Raw genomic sequence first — 21,831 nt, 5'->3', positions numbered from 1 at the left:
TTTCAATGAATAAAATACCTTTTACAATGCTTTAAATAGACTTTCAAATTTCTAATTTGATTGTACTTACCAAAAGGAAAAAAAAAAACTAGTTACCCAAAAGAGATGAAGGGTATTTTAGTAAAAACAATTTGCGTAAAGGTGATATTAGGGTTACCCTCACAAAATATAAGATGTGATCTACCCTTTTGAATTTTCATTGACCCAGTCAAATCATTAGCGAGATTAAGTTATAATTACAAAACACCTTGATCAATCCCAGCCCCATGACATCGTTCTCAACCCAATGCCAATCAAAGCTCTCAATTATGTAAATGTAAAGGAATAAAGAAAATGAAATTAGTAAATACCTCTTATTGTAAATATCTGTATAGTGCTACCCTTTCCTCCCTTATGTGCAGGAATGAAAATTGAATATTTTTTTCTTGAATTTTTTTCCACAAAAAATGAAGTTTTGAGGTCGAAAATGTTGAAAAAGAACTCAGTAATAGTTCTCACCTCCACCCATTGCATGAAATGTAAGATCTTTAACTTGATTCCCACCAATTGAAGTCATAGATGGTAGAACTTCAAAGGAATGGGTCCAAGAAATAAAACCCTAACTCTCTAACTTAGTGGCACTGAGATGATGGAAAACCCCAAGTTCATCTTCTTAAATAAGATGGAATTAGAATTTTAGGTTAAATCAAACGGTGTAGATTAGTTTAATCCAGCGGTGCAAGTTATTTTTGTTTTTTTTCATTGAAAACAATGGCACTCATAAATTAAAATCTATGAAAGTGTTTTGGGTATCTACACAATAGAACGTTTACTAAACAAGCATTATTAACAGTTTGACTAGGTCAACGAAAGTTCAAGTGGGTAGATCTCATCTTTCATTTTGTGCCGGGGGGTGACCCTAATATCGCCCATTCCGTAGGAGGATTTTACTAAAATACCCAATGTAAAATTTATGGCCCTGCTTGGTTTTGAAAAATCGCACAATGTAAAACATTTGCATTTCCTATTTTTTTCAATTAAAAACTTTCGTAGTCGATTGTGATGCGATTGATTGGTAGAACTTTCTAAAAATTATTGCAACACTCCGCTAATGCTTGGTTGAGTATTGAAATGAAGAAAAAAACTCAAAAATATTTTTTGCATATAAATAATAATTTTTTTAAAAATAATCCAAATATGATTATTTTATATCAATTTTTCTTTTAAAAAAAATCAAACCAGATATTTTACTAAAAAATTGGTAACATATACCCTTAAAAATGGACTTATAAAAACTACACCATTTTAGCAAAATAGAAAAAAATTCCTTGAAAAAAAAATCAATTGCTTTAGATCTAAGGTTTTTGGTATTTACACCTATTGAAAATGCAAAAAAAGAAGAAGAGAAATAGGGGGATAGGGTTTTTTTTTTTGTGCAATTTTAACAATGAACGATCTAGTTGAAGAGGTTTTTATCATTTGGAGAAGAAGGAGAGTGACAGAGAGAGGTTGGTTGACTAGGATTATCATTTGGGGAAGAAGAAGTTGACTCTTCACAGATCTTTTTTTTTTTTTTTTTTTTACAATAAATTTTAGAGGTATTAAGGCTACAAATTGGGGGTGGGGGTTACAAATTTAAAATGATTACTTGTTGATATTTATAGATGGACCTTGTTATGAAAAATCCGCAAAATACAAAAAGAAGAAATATTCTGCATTTATTATTGTTTGCATGATTTCATAGGCACACCAAGCAGGGCCTCCTTGAAATAATAAACTTTCCAAACAAAAAATTATGAAAATCTAATTTGATTACAACTTTCCTCCTAGCCTCAAAACCCTTGATAATGACATTTTAAAACAAATTTAGAATCAAAATATCTTAAAATTAGGGTTGGCAATGAGTCGGGTGTGTGTCAGGTAAGACTTCTACTGACTCCATACCTAAATTGAAACACACACACCCATACTTGATTTCTTACCCGAATTTTAGGATAATACCCATGCAGATATATGATTTTCGAGTCTGAAAATCACTTTTACGTGGATTTGGAGTCGGAGTCATCACCATTTTTTTTAAGAAAATAGTGTGAATGGGCACCCAGAATATGATTTTGAGAAAAATATTTTTTTTTTCTTTGGACTGACTCTCGTACGAATAATGTACCGGACTACCTAAGATCTAAGTAAGAGTTTGGTTAGAGAAAGTGGAAAGTGTTAGATACCCCTCTCTTTTTCTCTCTCCACCAAAAGCTAGTAACCTAAAAATGTGACCATTTTAGGAAATATAAAAAGAAAGGAAATTTTTTGAGAAAATGACGGTTTTGTACCCTTATACATAAGGGACATTTGATGTCGGTTTAAATTAGGAGGGTCATCTCATTGAGAGAAGAGACCCGACCGTGTTTTGCCTTTAGAGAACAAGTTTTGGAGAAATGTCAGCTTTGTGATTATGGGCCCACTCTCGTAGAATGGAAAGGGCCTAACTTCCTTTAGCATTAAAATGAGTTTTTTGGTGTGTGCAACTTGTGATTAGGGATTAAATATGGTATAATTTTATATTTTAAAGTGGCTTCAACCCCCTTTACTTTCAACCGAAACAAAGTCTGATCTATCGGAGGTAAGGTAGGGTTAGAATTACATCATATGGCTATTCTAAATCGAAAATAAAATAAGAGAAGCGGAAGAGATAGAAGAGGGAAAATAAAGGGGAGAAAAGGGGGATTTTTTTACGTCACTTGTCCTTACTTTACCTTGCCTTTGGAGTTTTCTTTTCTTGAATTTTTTTCCTTTTAATTTCCTAATATGTCTTCTTATTCTTGTATTTGATCTTGAGGATGATAGTGAATGTATTTTAATATAGGGATTGTGAGTTGTGAGTTATGAGTATTTTGTAGAAGGATTGATAGAGGTGAGAGAGAATGAAGGTTGAGATAGAGGATTCAAGCCTTGGAGATTCGTGAGAAAGAGGGATTTTATAGAATTTTGAGGTGACTTTTAGGGGTGAAAATGTGAAATAATGAAGAATAACATAAGACTTATGGATAAGGTGTAGGAGATTTGATATTAGAAGAGGGACATATATAAATGTAAATGAATTATTTTTACCCAAGTGGGTTGATTCTTTCAACTCATATGGGTTGAGTGTTAGGTGGGGTTAAGGGATGTGAATGTTTGTTAGAAAAATGATTATCTAAGGGGGGTGGTTGTTGATATTTTGGGAGGGTGGAGGAGATGGTGACAAATGTCAAAAGAGGTATTGGGTATGTGTTAGGTGAGTTGATAAAAGAGAAGGGGTGTTGAGGGAGGGGTATAGAGATAATTTGTGGAATGTTTTGAGGAGAATGTGATGATACGAGTGTGAGTTGATTAACTTGTTGAGAATGATGGTAATGTTAGGTAGATAGATATAAGGAAGTGGGTTGTGATGATGACATGTGTTCCTCATTGATGAACATTGATTTTTATGGTAATTGGTTGTGTTATGGGTATGATTTTGGGTTTGAGTATGGGAGGCTTGGGTTTATGATTGGATAGTAGTTTAGTTTGAATTGCATTAGAATTGGTTTAGGTCTATTAGACTTAGGGGTTGGATTCGACTTAATTAGGTTAGGGATTGAATTTGAGTGAAAGTGAGGTCAAGATAGGATTTGGGTTTGGGTATGATGGGTTTAAGGTCTTGATAGACTTTTAGAAGAGGGTTAGAATGATGATAAGTTGAAAAAATGATAGGATTTAGGTAAGTCTCATTGTGGGACAGGACTATTGAGAGTCTTAGGGCCTTTGATTTGAACAAAAATGTCAAAATTTAAAGATTTGGGCCTTTAGGTCCATTGACGATTTTTTAATAAAAATGTCTTTTGGGCCTTTAGGTCCGTTGACGATTTTTTAATAAAAATGTCTTTTTGGGCCTTTTTAAAGTAAGGCTTGTTCAACTTGAGGTGTCTACAACCCAAATCCAAATTTTTTCCCAAGTTTTTGGTGGACAATCATACCCAATTTTTTAATCAATTCTTGGGTTACCCAAATTTTTACCCTCTCGTCTGAATTTTTTTTCCACTTTAATAATAAAAATTATATAATAAAAAACTAATTATTTACATATATTTATATACATAATATGAAATTATACTTTTGTTGTTGGGTAAATGGGTAGTATATGACCTGTATTCATACCCCACCTTACAAAACTTTTGTGTAAATATGTATCGGGTAATTTTATCCAAATTCTTAATCTGGTAGACGAACCTTGTCCATATTTGATTTATTCGGGTTGGATGAGTCGTCTATACGGGTATTATCCGACCCATTGCCAGCATTGCATAAAATATTTTAAAAATGAAAAAAATACAAATTGCAAAGGTTGGTAAAAGGGCCAAGACCACACCTTAGGAAGTTGAAGTCTAGAGTTCGAATACCTCCTCCTCCTCTCGTAAGGATTTATCCTAGAAATTGCCTGATGTATGTGAGGGGAAGGGAAGGATTAATCAGGTGCTCTAAGAGACCCAAATATCTCAATTTCAATAAAAATAAAACATAATACAAGCTCGGCCATGAGCCAGGCTCGGGTGAGCTTGTTATGGGTTATGCCAGCTCGACCCCGAACGATTGAGAATAGTTAATTTTTTATAAATGCATGAATTACTATTATTACCCTCAATTTATAGTGATTAATTAATGTTAATTTGGTTAATATTACCTAATTAATTGAATTTTCATTTTTGTTAGTGTTGGAGGTTTAAAATGAGAGAAAAAGCTAAAGATAGATTTTTGGTGAAAAAAAAAACGTGCACAAAGGTAAAGGAACCATTATGGAACAAGTTAAAGGAAGTGCTAAAAAAAAACTTTTCAAATAATGAAAATCTCTACACATGCTTTTAATATCACACAAAGTTTTTATCTTTTTATTTAGTATTAGGATAATGTTGAAGTAACATTGTGGGGGACATATCTAACGTAGAAGTGTGTAGGAACCATATATTATTTTCATTGAGATCCCAATCATATCTCGGTGAAAAGCATCTACAGTTCCTACACACTTCCACGTCAGAAATGTTCCCCACAATGTTACTCTAGCACGACTCTTTGTCTTATTCTAAAATATCTCATACATCTCTTATAAATCTTTTTTATTTCTATTTCTTTATCTCTCTTTCCTTCAAAGGTTAAATTCTCTCACCTTTCATATATTCTTAATCTTATTTTATTATTTATTTCTATTTTGTTTATTCTCTCACCATTATTTATTTTTGCTAGACCTCTTATTGTACTTTTTCTTCGTCTTCAATCTTTTTCCCTTTCTAATTTTCTCTTGAGTATTTATTTTTAATTTTAATGAATTTTTCTATGAAAATTGTTGGCTAAAATACTAGTCAGGACTAAGGGCAAAACTCGAAGATTTTAATTTTATTTTCGATCAACAATGGTGAATTATTTTTCATATATATTTTTTTTATGTTCTAAGGTAAGTTAATTATTTTGATTTGATTCCATATCTATAATTTTTTTAAAATTTATTTTTTTGTTTATGATTATCATATTAATGGTTGAGATTTTTTCTTAATTCACTATAGATGAGTGTTATACTATTTGCTTTGTAAATCTTTGTGATAATTGAATGTGTTACACGTGAAAATCTTAGATTTTTCAAAATATTTTAGAATTTTTTTTTTTAGTTTAATTGTTATATCACCCGATTAGAGATAATTTTTATTCGAAATTAACCACAAAATAGTTGAATGAAATAAAATTGAAATTTTTGAGTGGATCCCCTATTCCTTAATACTTTTTTTTGTTAAATGTTTTAATTTTTGCTCCATATGTAAGTGTGAAAAAAATCATATATTTCCATCGTGTAGGCCAAATCTTCCTTCACCTCACACATGTTTTGGTTTTTTTACTTTTCAACACAATCTTTGTGAATCAACCTCAGACTCTCGGGATTTTATTACTTCGCTACAATTTTGCACTTGTGATATTTAATTTACACAATTTCAATCGTAACAATTTTATTTATTTATTTATTTTGAAAAAAAAAAAAGAACCATTGGGAGGAAGGGGTCGAAGGTTGGCGCAAGTCCAATTGGCCTCGTCCTAGGTTCGAGCAAGCTTGGGGGCTTCAATTAGGTTATCTTGTAGTGACCATAAAGGGCCAGGATTCTTAAACCCAAGCCTTGGCCTACCAGGCATTGACTTTGGGTTGGGCCAGGTTTGTACCCAGGTTTTCCAAGGTTGGTAGGGCTCCTAGCCACAAGCATTTTACACCTCTAGTATCACCTAAAATTAATTTCTTATTACTTAAATTTTATCAAACTAGTATGCAAATCTTTCCATAGGGGATTTTGGGAATATTTGAACTCGTTTAAAATTAGAGAAGTGTATGTGTCTAACATCCATAGGGTTTTGGGAATATTTGAACTCATAGGAGAGATCCAAGCCAACTTTAACCAGGTATTCTTGAGAATGGGATTATGTTGGGTTGTGTTTGTGTTTGTTTCAACATGAGATTTTATTGGATTTTTTATTATTATTAGTAGAGATCTAGGATTAGAGTTTGATTATTTTACTGAAGAGGGAGAGCAGAGGGTTGAGAAGGTGTTTCAAAGGTCTTGGTGTCGTGTTTCCTTTTGTGAGTCCTTGCTTAGGTATGAGTAGGGATGGCAATCTTAACACGATCTGCAAAAATGACAAAAACACAACACAAAATTAATTAGTTTGGTTCAAGCCTAAGTGGGTTTGGGTCATAATAGCATCGCCCATCTAACATGATTATTAAATGGGTCATGTGTCCAATGACTTAGTGATGTAGAGGAATCCCGTTAACACATTTTGTTCATATACTTGCTCTCTTTACTTGTGTTTTTTGGTTCTTTTCGACCGTATGTGTATTCTTTTTAATTGGGGAATTAAACTCCTTCTGACAGTTTTCAATCTTAAAAACAGTTTTGTTTCATTCATGAATGATACCAAGATGACTCGTCCGAGTCATCTCATCATCTTGGACGAGACGACAAAGTTTTTGCAGATCTATGAACCAGAACAAACGAAAGAAAAGGAATAAGGAAGAAAAATAATTAAGGAAGAAGAAGAGAGAGGGAAAATGATTAACTCGATCTTCTGACCTTGTGTCATCATGAACGATACTGATGATTTGCACAAGTCATCTCGGCCTCAGACGATTGTTAAAACCATGATACCCATAGCTCTTATCAATTTTGATTTCAATTCCACTTTTTTTTTTTAAGATTTGGAATTGAAATCAACAAGAATGAAAAAAAAAATGATGATTCATGGTTGTAACTTAGGATCCAAATCGAAATAGACCCATTGACACCTTAGACCATAATGAAAACCCACGATCCTCTCTATTGGTATCAATGCTCCGACCTATAAACAAATATTTAAATCCTATTGTAACTTAAAGATCTCCAACTTTATCCTAATCAACATAATTTAATTCAAACAAATCTTTAAACATGATTAGTCCATGATTCTTTTTAAGTTCATGCAATTAATTCAAACTTATCCAAAACTAATTTATCGATAAACTCTAATTCTTTGTATAAAGTCCTAATGAAATTAATTTTGACTTCTAATGTTCTCTTTTTCAGTCCAGTTAAGCCCCATGCACTTTTAGCCCATCTTTTAGTGGACCTACATCTCAAAAATAGTCTGATTGATGATTTAAAGACTTTGTTCTATCTTTTTCGTTTAGGGTTTGAGGTCTAATGGTTATAAATAATCAATCATGTTGATTTTTGATGTGTACATCCACTAGAGGTGGAACAGAAGTTTTTGGACCAAAAGACCGACATGGCATGTGCATACCATAGATTTTGATCATCCCCATTAGTATGTGTAGTTGTGTATCCCGAGGAAAATCTGTGGGTCTATACACATGCCACATCGGGAGAGTAGAGGGGGAGTCCATTAATCATTATTCTTGCAAAAAATATAATGGTTGGAATTAGACCTCATGTACCAAGACATAAAACCATGATTACCAAAAAAATGGATCTCAATTATATATTATGATTATTGTGTGAGCAAAAAAAGGTATTTGACACATGGCATGAATAAAGCAAATCACCATGATTGGTCATGTAGCATATTCAATGTGTATCGAGAGACATCTTCAATGTATTCTAAAAGATACTGAAATAAGTATGGAATCTTATCTAAATAGAAAGTCTCCTAGTTGATTAGAGACTCTTGATTTCTGGATAATAATAGATTTAGTAAAGAATCCTTACTCCATAGTATTTTTTTTTAGGGTTTATTCTTTGTATCTATTTAAGGAGAGTGATTAATGTAAAGAGGGAGAGGAAGATTAGAGGAGAGAGATGGTAGAGAAAATCTTTTAAGAGGTTCAAGAATAGTGGAATGACATTTGTGGTGATCTTCTCTCTCTTCTTCCCTTTTTCTTGATGATTTTTGTGTGTGGTTTGATTGTACGTATGTATTAAAGAAAACAAATATTGGCTCTTGAGGTTAAGTCTCGAAGAATCAACGACATCCGAGATTTTACTCTCAGAATTTTTTATATATATTATTAGTAAGTTTGTTTTTAATGAATTTAGTAACTCAGTATTGGCAGAATTTGAATCTAGATCTTTAGTATATATCGTCGTCCAAAGACTTTACTAACTAAACTAACTCACACTTGCCTACAATTATTATTATTATTATTATTATTATTATTATTATCAAGGATAATCGAAGCTCTTTAAATATTGGGTCATTAAGACATACCCCTCTACGTTTTGGTCAACTTACCCCCGTGTTTTGAAACCAATGACTTGCCTTCCTTGTTTTTACCAGTGTTTCGTGTTGCTTGGATGCATTGTCTTTCCGATAGAGGGGTAAATGGAGGCTTTTGGACATAAAATTTGGTATAATAAGGTTTTGAGCCAATCCAGAGATGATGATATAGTCCAATTGATCACCTGCTGAGCAAATCTTGCTGTTTTGATAATATGGATCCTTATAAAGTTTGTTAGCAATACAATTGCGAGATTAGAACCTTGACTTTTGAGACGAGCTTAGATATAAAAAGGTATTGTGTCCTAATCTCCTATGCATTTTAGTTTCTATGGTCTAGTCTATTGGGGTGATTCTGCTCAAATATCTTGAAATTAAAGATTTAAAAGACGTGTTTCACAATTTTAGTGTGTCTACAACAACAGAGACGGTGATGATGATGACTATAACAAAGTAAAAAAATGATGGTGATGATGATGAGAGGTCATTTTATTAATAATTTATAAGAGAATAGGAGGTCATAGGTGTATGTCATTATTTTGAACCCTTATTAACAAAGTTTCACTTTGATGAAAAAAATATAAAAAACAATAACAACGATGATGGTAATGAATTAATAATAATAATAACGATGATGATAAACAATGAGAGTTGGGCACAATGGCCAAGGCATCCCTCGAAAAAATGAGAGGTCTTGAGTTCAAGCCCCTTCGTTGGTCACCTGGAAGGGTTTATATCAGTTTACTTGGTATGTGTGATTTGTGAAGTATTACATGTACTCGAAGGATTTGGGTGAAATATGTTATGGTGCTCTAAGAGGCTAGTTGCCTTGTCCTTTCTAATCGGGCCTATGAGTCTGGAACTTGTCACCAAAAAAAAAAAAAAAACGGTGATGATGATGCCAATGATGATAATAACATTGGTGGTGATGATGATGAGGGTATTGAGATCATTTAAAAACAAAAAGGCACAAAATATTGGACACAATTGGACACATTTTGACAAACCTGCAAATTTTTGGAAGGGGAACCCAAATGTAATTTAAAAAAAGACCTTAGAATGTCCGTGGATTTTCTCTTCTATTTTTTTATGATAGAAAAGAAAAATTGATAGATAGAAAAGAGAAGATATATGGACACATTTTAGAACTTGTGAAGAATTTAATATGTAACTCACGAATTTTTAAAAGTTTCTAGAGTGTTGAACTCGAATTATACCCGAACCATTCTCTAATCTTTTTAAGATTTATTATTTTCATATCTCATCTTTCAAAATTACCACCATTAACCTTGATCTTGTATTCATCCCTTCATAAATTAAGAGCATTTAATACTTCTATGTATGTTTATCAAACGTTTAAGCCTTCTTACAAATCATGAAGACTTGGATACTTCTGTTTACATATTTATCAAACATTTTAATTCTTATTCTAAAATAGGATAGAACAAATATAAAACTAACAACATAATGATTTTTTTTATGATTAATCGTATTATTAACACAAATCTTCATAATGCAAAGCACATACTCCCTTAATTGTCCAAACCATGAATTCTTTTCTATTCATTATTTTTTTTATTATTACCAAATCAAAGGATTGGACTAGATAACGCCAAACCAACCCAGCAAACGGAGGCTAAAAAGCTATAGTGCGCCAGTAGCAATCGTAGGCAACAAACGTAGGTTTGAATAAATCCTTTCTTTCCACAGCCCTAGATATAATAAAAATTGTTAAAACTAAATCTTTAAAGCCTACATTAGAAGTCAGTTAAGCTATTATCAAGATTCTTGTTGAAAAATTCTTAGGAGAGGAGATAGAAGAAATATAAAAGGAGTGAAAAAAAACTAGCTAACTTGTTGATCAATAATCTTGATATTTGATAATGGATAGCTTTAATGGTTGTCTAATGATCATACCTTTAAGTGCAAAGATATAATAATGAAAATATTATGATATGATATTGAGATAAAAAAAAATTATTTTTTAGTCTAAAAATAAGGGTTAATTTATGTTTTTACCCCCTTTTACAAAAGTTGTTTTGATTTATTTAATTCAGAAAAAGAAAAAATCTTGAATAGTTGAAAATAGGCATAAAAAAAAAAGGTCATGATTTTTTACACGTTGGATGCAAGTTTTAGTCGTTTCTTGTATCATTCGAAAAATTTGGGTATAATTCACGAATTATTTGGAGAATTACTAACCATGCAAGTAAGAGCTTTTTGTTAGATATATACTCTTTATTTAATTAAAAAAATAATCTCACCAATTTTAACAAAAGATATAATAACCACACATAAATCCAATAAATTATTTTCATCTGAACTTCCAATATTACAAATTTTCTTAAATGTTTAGTTAGGAGGATGATAATGCCAGTTTCAAGAGAGATTCACGGTTTGGAATTTTATGTGCTAAGCTAATGAACCAATGGCATGACGCCACGTGAAAAAGTCACTCTTGCTTTTTCATGCCATTGGCTCTATCCTTGGGCTTTATTATTAGAATCATGATGAATGCACGCGGTTGGGTACACGGCTGATGTGACAAGGGCGCAGAACCATAGATCATTTTCACCAGGATACACATGGAAAAGATGTACCGAACTGCGTACCATAACTCTGTGCATTCATCATTATTCTTATTCCTATTTTTTTTTTTTAGGAGTCTTGATAAGTTTGGGAACCGTAGATTTGTACACCTTGAGATATTTACAAACTTGTCATGTTAAGGAGTCGATCGATTATGCCACCTGGTGAGTCCATTATCAGGACTCTTTTTTTAATTGTTTTAATTTATGAGTGATCCGGGCTTGAACCCACAACCTCAAATGTTGTTTTTCAATCTCTCAAATCGACTGAGCTATGGGTCTAAGCCCCTTGGATTGGACTTCACTTCCTTCTCATATAAAACCTTCCAACAAGATTGAGACCCTCATGTGTTCCCGAGAACTAAAAGAGAAAAGGTGGGAACTGGACATTTAGCCTTCTAGGAGTTTACACAAAACATGAAGAAAGATATCAAACATAGAGTTTTCTATGAGAGATCTCTTGTTGCTTAAGTGAGTCTCTTTAATTGACTATCAAAATCTCTCCTACCTTTGTTTACAACACAAGCAAAAAAATACACTAACATACAAACAGAAATTCTTTCACATTGGCTTTGAATAGTTCCCAATCTTGAATATTATATGCACCACACCAAGAACTATTTTGTGGGGGTCGATGTCTACAATACCCATTAGATGGTAGGGAAATTTACGAAAAAGTGATCAACTTTTGACGAATTTACGATCCCGGCTGTTCATTTTAATTACCAAAACATGAACAATAACGAATTCCAAGGTTTTTAAAGTGATTATTTCGTAGGTTTAAAGTGATTAATTGGAAATAGTCACTTTAAAGCTGTGAAATAGGTACTTTAAAACTGCCGAATTCGTTTCTGTTCTAATTTGTTTTTAACAAAAACGTGATCATTTATGTTTTATTAATTAAAATGAACAGTTAGCGGGAATCGAAAAATAACTCATTTTCATGATACTTGTACATATGATGGATGCTTAGTAGTCCCACTTAGATCTAGATGATCCACTACATCAAATCAAATTACTTAAATCATCTGATCTATCACATTAATTTTCTATTGATGGTTAAAAATTTTTGGTGAGTTCATGTTTAAGAAATAAGTCTATAAAACGGATGGTCACAATCATCCACTTTGTTGATTTTTGAAGTTAGAAGACTCCCTTAGTTCCACCAATCAAAAACAAAAGTCTCTCTTAGTTCCCTATCATCCCTAAGGGAAGAGAAGGGCATTCACTTATGCCAAGCATAGTGACAAAATTTAAAATAAAGGGAAAATGATTTAGCCAAGGAAAATTTCCAAAAAAAGAATAGAGTAAAACTGGGGAAAACATAAGAGAAATAAAAATAAAATAAAAGATAATATTATTAATTATGAAAAGAATTAAAATATATATTTTAGAGAAAATTCCAAAAACGTGCTCTAATTTTTGACGAAATTCACATTCCAGCTCACTGTTCATTTTAATTACCAAAACATGCACTATGAGATTTCAAGGATTATAAGACGATCTCGCTAAAAATAGTGAGATCATTGCTACTTATTCTAAAATTGATGATCTCATGGGTTTATAAAAATGATGATCTCACTACCTTTTATCGGCAAGATTGTCACATTAAAATCCCTCGCAATTCATGTTTTGGGAATTAAAACGAACAGTGAGTCGAAATGGGAATTTTGTCATATTCAATGCTTAAAATGGCAATTTACCCTATATCTTATACATTAAATAATAAACATAACATAATCCCCAAATTTCATGATTAATTATAATTTTAACAAAAAAAAAAGTATTATTTATATATATATATATATATATATATATATTGCCAATTATTATTACTTGGATGCCAAGAGCAGACTTGAACAATTGGTATAAGGGAGCAAATATACATAGTAATGAGGTTAGATCAGCTGTTGAAAGGTGTGGTGAGTTTTTCCTCACACTTAATTAAATCTTAATTAATATACAAACAACCACCATGAAAAGTATTTGGCAACTATAAAATTTATAATTGATATGTTGGCCAGCTAAGCTGGTCAATGATCGGTACATCCGCAGTTTCCTTGCACGCCATGTGTACAGAAGTTCCTTTTTTTCCCCAAATTTATCCTTTTCAGCTCTCCCATGAATATAGGTGGCAGTCTTTGAATGGGCAGCGGCCCAGCTGACGTGGAAACTAGGCCCTTCTGTAAAACTCCTTTGTAGGGTCAACTACTCAACATCCACAACTTGCCATCTCGATCATTACCCACCACCTCCTATAATGTAATGAAATTTAATGAAAATAGAGTTGACAAGGTTTTACAACTCGAAAACTCTAGTAGATTGAACGTAGACTTGCGAGTCAACTCAGGTGAGTCAAGAGAATATATATTAAATCATGACTTTTCATCATCACTTTTTAAAGAATTTTTTTACAGGCCATTAATTCTTATAGTTTAAAGTAGGATTTGATGATATAAATGATAACACCACTTAGTAGAAAAATATATATATATTATTCAACGCTATTATAATTTTTTCTCGATTTTTTTGACCTTTTCCCTTGTCAACTTATTCCCGAATCCTGACTTGGTGACTATGCGTGCAATACCGACATGCACTCATAATAACAAAGTTAGGGTTCGATAATAATTCAACAATAGAAAGTCTCGGAACAAGTTAGGAAAATATTGATAAAGTAAAAAAATATTAGATAAATTAAAAAATAAAAATAAAAATTTTAACTATAAAAAATAATATTTCATATACTAAATGATAAAATAGAATTTAAAAAATATTAAAAATAAAAAATAATTTGTGATTTTCTAAAAAAATCATTGATTAAATCATGATTTTTTTTTTGAAAAATCAAAGAATTTATTAAAACTTGTTGAATTTTTGAAAAATCAAAGATTTTTTTTTTCCAGAAACTAAGTGACTTTTTTAAAAAAAAATTGTGATTTAAAAAAAAAAAAAAAAATAATCATAGATTTTTGTCATTCTGATGGACTTGGTAATTTCTAGGATAAATCACTGAGGGTGGTTCTTAGGGGGAGATTCGAACTTGGTCCAATTTCACTACCTTAGAATTGTTGGAATTAGTGGTCGCCTATTCACTAGAGACCTTTGATACCAACTCCCAATATCAACGGGACACCGTTTCCTTGATCTCTGACTCATAGGGAATTGGTTCAATGGTAAAATTAACGGCAGGAGTTTGCTTCCTTTAATCATGGGTTTGAAATTAGGTGGCTTCCTTACCTGTTATAAAAGAACATAAATAAAAAAAGTTCCTTGACCTCCGGAAACTGACATTGGCCAAGTTACATATAACTCAGTCAAGTTAAATTGACTCAGCAAAGTTTAATTTGAGTCAACTCAATGAGTGTCAAAAATATATATAGCTTAATATTATTTCCTCCACCGACCCAGTTTGCCGTTAAGAGTTGTATTGAATTTAGAATGGCGTGAAGAGCTTGTCTTACATTTGAGAGTGATAGATGAGTCTACTTTATGTAACATGCAAGGAATGCTGAAGTCGAGACCATGAATTTCTAGATGAAACTCTTGTTTCTCAAGAATCCCAATATCCTGTATCCCACCTAACTTGAAAAAACGACATGGCAGCAAAAAAAAAATAATTAAAAAAGAAAAATATAATAAATGAATGTCTTTATAAAGGTACGTTACTCAGTCTTATTAAGAACTCCAAGGAAAAAAATGCCGAAAAACAAGGGAGATATGGATTCATGGGTGAGAGTCTTCGTGGTGGTTGTGGTGGTTTGCTTGTTTCCTGCTCTGGTCGAGTGTAGGGTTCGTCACTACAAGTTCAATGTAAGTAGCCCATTTTATATGTTTTAATATCTTAGTGAGGACATTGAGCTCAGGAAGGCCTTGGTGCAGTCCCCATTAAAATGTGTTTTTTCGAGCATAACACGTATTCTTTGTGAATTATAGTACAATTAAGTAAATTTAAGTACAAGTATCTTGTTTGATAATAAATTTTATTACCAAATAAGATATACCCTTTATATGTTAAAATATTTTTAAAGAGTAATGCTGGGGTGACATTAGGATTTACTGCAATTCTCACATTTCTGATGTGGAAATGTGCACATAACTATACACGGTTTTTACTCATGGTGTCTAAAGGAAACACATCTATGAGTATTACATCAATGCAGTGAAAATCACAGTGAAATACAAAGTCCCCCCAGGATTTTTCTTTTTTAAAATCTGTATGGCACACAAATTTTGGATTCTTACCTAAAATACGCTATAGTTGGATTTTTAGTAAGATTATGGCACACAAATTAAGTATATGAATGTTGATCTGTGTGGGTGTTTGAGAAACATTGTTTTATTTGACATTTTATATATAATCTAATTAATGTGTTATGAAAATGCTGCCATGGCAATGTAAGCTCTTTGTTGTAGGTGTTCAAGAAAATTTGTTTGTTCATTGGAGTGGGGAACCTTGAGCAATGTTCTTACCACAAAAGCTATTCTCATTTTGGAATTAATCAAAATAAATGCGTCTTTACCTTAATTTACGCAACAACAACATATCGATAATTTTACATGACCTATCTATAAAAAATGATATTATAAAAATGGTAATAAAATTGAGTTTGAAAATATCCTTTCAAATTAACCCGCCCCACCCCACCTAATTTCTTAAGAGTCGTGATTTTTTTATGCCCCTCTAACACACATCCCCAGACGTTGCATGGGTTAGAATTATAGATTTTTCCCTTTTGGGATACATAATTGTCCATCCTCATAAATACATGTGCAATTGTGTATCTTGAGGAAAAGAATCTATGATTCTAGCACATGCTACGTTAGGGAGTGCCTGTCAAAGGGGGTGTCAGAAAATCATTATTCTTTTCTTAATTAATAGAGTCATGATAAATGGACTCCCTTTTTTGTATGCTCCCTGACTTAGTAGTTCATAGAATCATAAGTAAAAGTCTACAATTTTGAAAAGAGTGTACAAAAAAGGGAGTTTGATTATCACGAACTCTAATTAATATATCCAAAATTTTTATTTTTTTTAATTTTTTTTCTTTCATAATTGATTATTTCTTATTGAAATCATACACAAATACACCTAACAGTACGAAACCATATGTCACTAGAGCCCTTAATAGTGCGAGGGACAGCTAATTCTAATCCACCAAAAGCTAACTTACACGAGCTTGTTTAGTTTCTTACTTGCACGCCTTGCGCTCATTTTTATACTAGTAGCAAGTATATGACTTTAGAAGTGTGACTTTTTACTCAATCTTCTGGGTGTTGATATACCCAAGCACGCTTTCTATACTCCTTGGACGTAAAATGCTTGGCAGGACCATTTCACACATTCCCACCATTTAAAATCATGCTTGGAATAATCTGACTTAGGCACGTCTCATACTTGATAGACTTACCTGACGTGACAGACTCAAAAATCATAGACTTGTTCTCCTCGAAATATAAAATTACACCTTTTTACGGGGAATCATATTTTTATATCCCGAGGAGAGTACATCTACGGTTCCCGAGCCTATGACTTTAGGTAAGTCGATTGAGTTGCTAGATGCCTAAGTCAAATTATCAGCACTCATATTAAAATAAATGTTCAGTTCGTTTTTCAACCATTTTTTAATAAAATTTTCTTAAACATTACCCCAAAAATCAAAGAAAGATAATTTATAATAATCAGTTTTTTTTCCCTTAAACTGGAAGTAAGTAATTTTTCAGTCCTAGTGGTTAGGACGTTTCTTCATGAAATACTTAAAAAAAAAAAAAAAAAAGCTAAAAAAATAACTTTCCATACTATATAAGGATACTTTTGTGATTACTCATCTATATGTGGTCAAAAAGCATGATTCGGCTTTACAGGAATGTAGATTACAAAATTTTAAGAACTCAAAATAATAATAATAATATTATTTTATATTATTTGATTTTAATTTGGGAATTTGATGATGGTCTTATAAAAATCACAAAGGAGAACGATAGCCCCTATCAAATAGATGATTAAGATGCTAGGATTACTAAGAAAATGTATCTTAAAAAAGATTGTACTAATCTCTGGAAAATCTATGTTTTTTCAATCATGTGTTTGATGGAGAGCCTCAATCGTGGGTTGAGGCTAGTAAAGTCCAATCACAAATGGCCATACATCAAGAAAGATTTTTGTTTGCTCATAGGAAAGTCAATCAGGGATTTCAAAGAATCCCAGATGACCAATCACATGAAATCTAACGATGGTAGTATTGTAAATTGGAGATGCTTTCAATACATGTAGGTTCGTGTAATTAGTCGATCTAAAATGATGTGAAATCCAGGATTGACTTTTATGTGTGCAAAAATATTTTCTTGTACTATGGAAATAGTGAAATGCACTATGCACCCCAAGCATTCCACTTAGTTGTTCTAGAGGGATTCTAGTGCCACACCTATTTAGTGCTAAGAGCATCCAAATTCATATGAAATCACCAAGGAATTAGTATTTAGTATAGATCTTGGGGGTGCTCTTAGTAAAAGTTGGTGTGATAATAACAGCTCTTTTTTTTCTAATGGGAATTTTAAATAGGCAATTGGCTAACGTACGCAGGTGGTGAGAAGGAACGTGACACGGCTATGTGCAACAAAGCCCATCGTCACCGTTAACGGCCAGTTCCCAGGGCCCACTCTCTATGCAAGGGAAGATGATACAGTGATCGTGAAGGTGGTTAACCATGTCACGTATAACGTTACCATCCACTGGTGAGCAGCAACTACTAACCATAATAACGGCCATATATGCAAATGACTACTTTGCCCTTCCATTTACAATAAAGTTCGAGGAAATCCACTTAAACTCATAAGAGCAATATGGTCATTGCATGATAATTTTAGAGATATTCTATTGCCACATCAACTTTTAGTAAGAGCACCCATATTTATATGATTTGAGCGCGACGCTCTTGCCATGGCAGTGCACAAAACCATAGATCTTTTTCTTCGGGATACGCAAGGAAAAGATCTATGGTTATTATGTTCACATGCCACGTCAAGAGTGTCAGTAAGAACATCAGTTTTAGCGAGTCGGTTTATCATTAGTCTATATGATTTTAACAAGAATAATGATGAATGCATACAGCCGATGTGGCAAGGGCATAGAACCACACATCTTTTTCCTGTGGATCCCGATGAAAATGATCTATGGTTCTGTGCCCTTGCTATGTCAGCTGTGTACCAAGACCGCGTGCATTCATCACGACTCTTTTAACAAAGGATAAGCACAAATGTTTGTATGCTCTTAGAAAAAGTTGGTGTGGCAATAGAATATCTCTAATTTTACCTCTAATAATCCGATTAAGACTTAGGTGAGTTGGAATGGACTTGGATTGCATCGACCGAGTTTGCCAATGTGAATCAGACCCTCTTTGAACCAGCCAAAAGCCAACTCGAATCGACCTATATTTTTTAAAGAACTAGGCAGGTTTATAAAAACTTGGATAAATCAATTGGGTTTGGTTATAGGCTAATATATCTTAAAGAAAAAGGGAGAAAGGCTTATGATTAATATAAATGCAAGTTTATGGGTTGATTCCATCAAATTTTGTGGCTAATTCACCTCAAAATCCAATCGAATCAAGTCGTCCCAACGATTTTCTAGTCTATGCTTATCAAATGACCTTTGACATTATATCCCAACAAAAAATGGATTCAAAGGAAACTTGTACTAGTCTATGGGAAACCAGCCATACATTTATTTAAGGTTAGAAAGATTTTTTTTTGTAAAGTCGGTTATTGTTGTGGCAGGCACGGGATCCGACAGCTGCGAACAGGGTGGTCAGATGGACCGGCTTACATCACACAGTGTCCGATACAGCCAGGGCAGAGCTATGTCTACAACTTCACCATTACGGGTCAAAGGGGCACCCTTCTATGGCATGCACACGTCCTCTGGCTAAGGGCCACTGTCCACGGTGCTATTGTCGTCTTGCCCAAGCGAGGCGTTCCTTATCCATTCCCCACTCCACATAAAGAAGTCGTCGTGATATTAGGTGGGCTTCAAGTTCAATTTGCAATAATAATAAAAAATTGATGGAAAATGACAATTAAGTCTTGAGCTTTTCACAATACATAAGATTGATTTCTATTATGTTTTTTTGCGTGTTATTTTGATTTGATTCTTCGAATTTTAGGTGAATGGTGGAAGTCAGATGTCGAAGCTGTGATCAGTGAAGCTATGAAGTCGGGTTTGGCACCAAACGTGTCCGATGCACATACAATTAATGGTCATCCTGGACCTCTCACTAGCTGCTCCTCCAATGGCTCTTCCCAAGGCACTAACATGACACAAAATCTAGGTATAATTGCAATAATTTTGTGTCACAAACTATTTGATTACTACTATATCTTAGGCCTTATTTAGAAGTTTTGGGAATTTGAAAGTCCACTAGACATGCTTTTGACTCCAGAAAGTATTTTTGACATATAGAGAAAAATGTTAATTTACCGCACTTGGTTTTGAAATTCTGTTTTGGCTTTTATTGTATAAATACAGGTGGGTTCACCTTACCAGTAACGAGCGGCAAGACATATATGTTACGGATCATCAACGCTGCACTAAATGAAGAGCTATTTTTCAAGATCGCCGGACACAACCTAACCATCGTGGAAGTCGACGCCACCTACACCAAACCCTTCACAACCGACACAATCCTCATCACTCCTGGCCAAACCACAAATGCTCTTATAACCACTGATCGTGGCTCGGGCAAGTACTTAGTCGCTGCTTCCCCATTCATGGACTCTCCTATCGCTGTTGACAATGCAACCGGTACTGCCGTGGTACATTACACGGGCACTCTTGCAATATCACCAACCACGCTCACCGATCCTCCCCCTCAGAATGCCACAGCCGTTGCAAACAAATTTATTAACTCACTCCGTAGTTTGAATTCAAATAAGTATCCAGCCCAAGTCCCATTAACTGTAGATCACTCTCTTCTCTTTACTGTCGGCCTAGGTGTCAACCCATGCTCGACATGTTCTAATGGTAGCCGAGTCGTGGCAGATATCAATAATGTCAGCTTTGTTATGCCAACCATTTCGCTCCTTCAAGCACATTACTTCAATATAAGTGGAGTTTTCACTGAAGATTTCCCTGCAAACCCACCTATCCCCTTTAATTATACCGGTACTCCACCAACAAATATGCAAACGACGAATGGCACGAGACTTTATAAGCTAGCTTATAACTCGACAGTACAAGTTGTGTTACAAGACCAAGGATTTATAGCTCCGGAAAACCATCCACTCCATCTACATGGGTTCAATTTCTTTTCAGTTGGAAGGGCAGTAGGGAATTTCGATCCAAATAAAGATCCAAAAAATTTTAATCTCCTCGACCCCGTTGAGAGGAACACAATCGGAGTACCATCTGGTGGATGGACTGCTATTAGATTCAGAGCTGATAATCCAGGTAACTTGATAGAGATAAGTTAGGTGCATTGTAATAAAAGTCATGATCCAGAATGGTGTCTCGTTCCTATAGCGACATACTATGTGACATGTTTTAGTTGGAGATTAAACACCTTGGGCTGTGTGCTATGTAGAAAACAGCTTAGTTAGGAGCCTGATGTGTTTTAAATTCCACGCAAATCATGCCACATAGATGTTGTTCCTATTCTATAGGAACATGACACCTTACCTGATCCCGAGTCTTGTAATAACGTGTATGAGATGCACTTTGTTATTACTAAGACGGGTCTCATCAGATATCTTAATGCACCCAACTTATCTCTATCATCCCTAACTTATCTCTATCAAGCTTCAATGCTTTGGTTATATTGTTTGCCCGTTCGATTACAAATTTTCAGTTCAAGTGAACGCTATTTGAAATTCGCTTTTTATGTGTAGGTGTTTGGTTCCTACATTGTCATTTGGAAGTTCACACGACGTGGGGACTTAAGATGGCATTTGTGGTGCACGATGGCAAAGGCCCCAATGAATCAATTTTACCTCCTCCAAGTGATCTTCCAACTTGTTAGATGACTCGAAGGTTTGACAACCATACAATTCTAGGGATTGGATTGAAGCAGAGATGAGGAAGAGAAGACCAAGAATAGTAAACAAGTGAGGGTTTGGGTGGGTTGTTTTTGAGTGATGGGAGGGAGTTGATGAAGTTCTACTAAAGAAGAATAGAATAAAACCAAGCGCGTTTTTTTAGTTTCATAGCACCATTTCATTTTTTATGATTATGTGTTTAAATGTATTTATGTATGCATGTATTTAATAAAGTTCCGAAGGATCTTAACTGTGACAACCAATCCATTAGTTCGATATTAACCCTTTGATGAACTGAAATTTACGGTTACGTGACTATAATTGTTAAAATAATCTAAAAGTTCCTTAATAACTTTTTTTTTAACAAAAAGAAATCCTACAATCTCACAGTTTCAGGTGCAATAACATTGTCCCCAACCACAACAGTGCATAGGGAGAGTCCTACAAAATGAGTGATGTAGATTGGGTCACTGAT

The 21,831-nt window shown here is 33.6% G+C and overlaps 1 protein-coding gene across 1 annotated transcript; it reads left to right on the top strand.

Annotated features, from left to right (window-relative positions):
* The first annotated feature begins 15,009 nt into the window (after window positions 1–15,009).
* LOC147399560 (laccase-4-like) lies at window positions 15,010–21,518 on the top strand. Its single transcript, XM_086444964.1, has 6 exons — window positions 15,010–15,140; window positions 17,911–18,062; window positions 19,104–19,348; window positions 19,490–19,654; window positions 19,852–20,772; window positions 21,210–21,518. Exons 1-6 carry the CDS (start codon window positions 15,027–15,029, stop codon window positions 21,338–21,340), a joined length of 1,728 nt encoding a protein of 575 aa, XP_086301090.1. The 5' UTR covers window positions 15,010–15,026; the 3' UTR covers window positions 21,341–21,518.
* Window positions 21,519–21,831: the final 313 nt, after the last annotated feature.

The sequence above is a fragment of the Akebia trifoliata genome, chromosome 6, assembly GCF_017979445.1.
Source record: "Akebia trifoliata isolate Shusen 1 chromosome 6, ASM1797944v1, whole genome shotgun sequence".
Lineage (NCBI taxonomy): Eukaryota > Viridiplantae > Streptophyta > Magnoliopsida > Ranunculales > Lardizabalaceae > Akebia > Akebia trifoliata.
The sequence above is the reverse complement of the archived record's forward strand: the minus strand, read 5'-3'. Positions and strand labels throughout refer to the sequence as shown.

Bases quoted from the DNA above. Each gene is read 5' to 3' on its own strand.
- LOC147399560 (XM_086444964.1), top strand. From the start codon at position 15,027: ATGCCGAAAAACAAGGGAGATATGGATTCATGGGTGAGAGTCTTCGTG. The intron at 19,349-19,489 runs GTGGGCTTCAAG...TTCGAATTTTAG, and splicing joins AGAAGTCGTCGTGATATTAG to GTGAATGGTGGAAGTCAGAT. The intron at 19,655-19,851 runs GTATAATTGCAA...GTATAAATACAG, and splicing joins TAACATGACACAAAATCTAG to GTGGGTTCACCTTACCAGTA.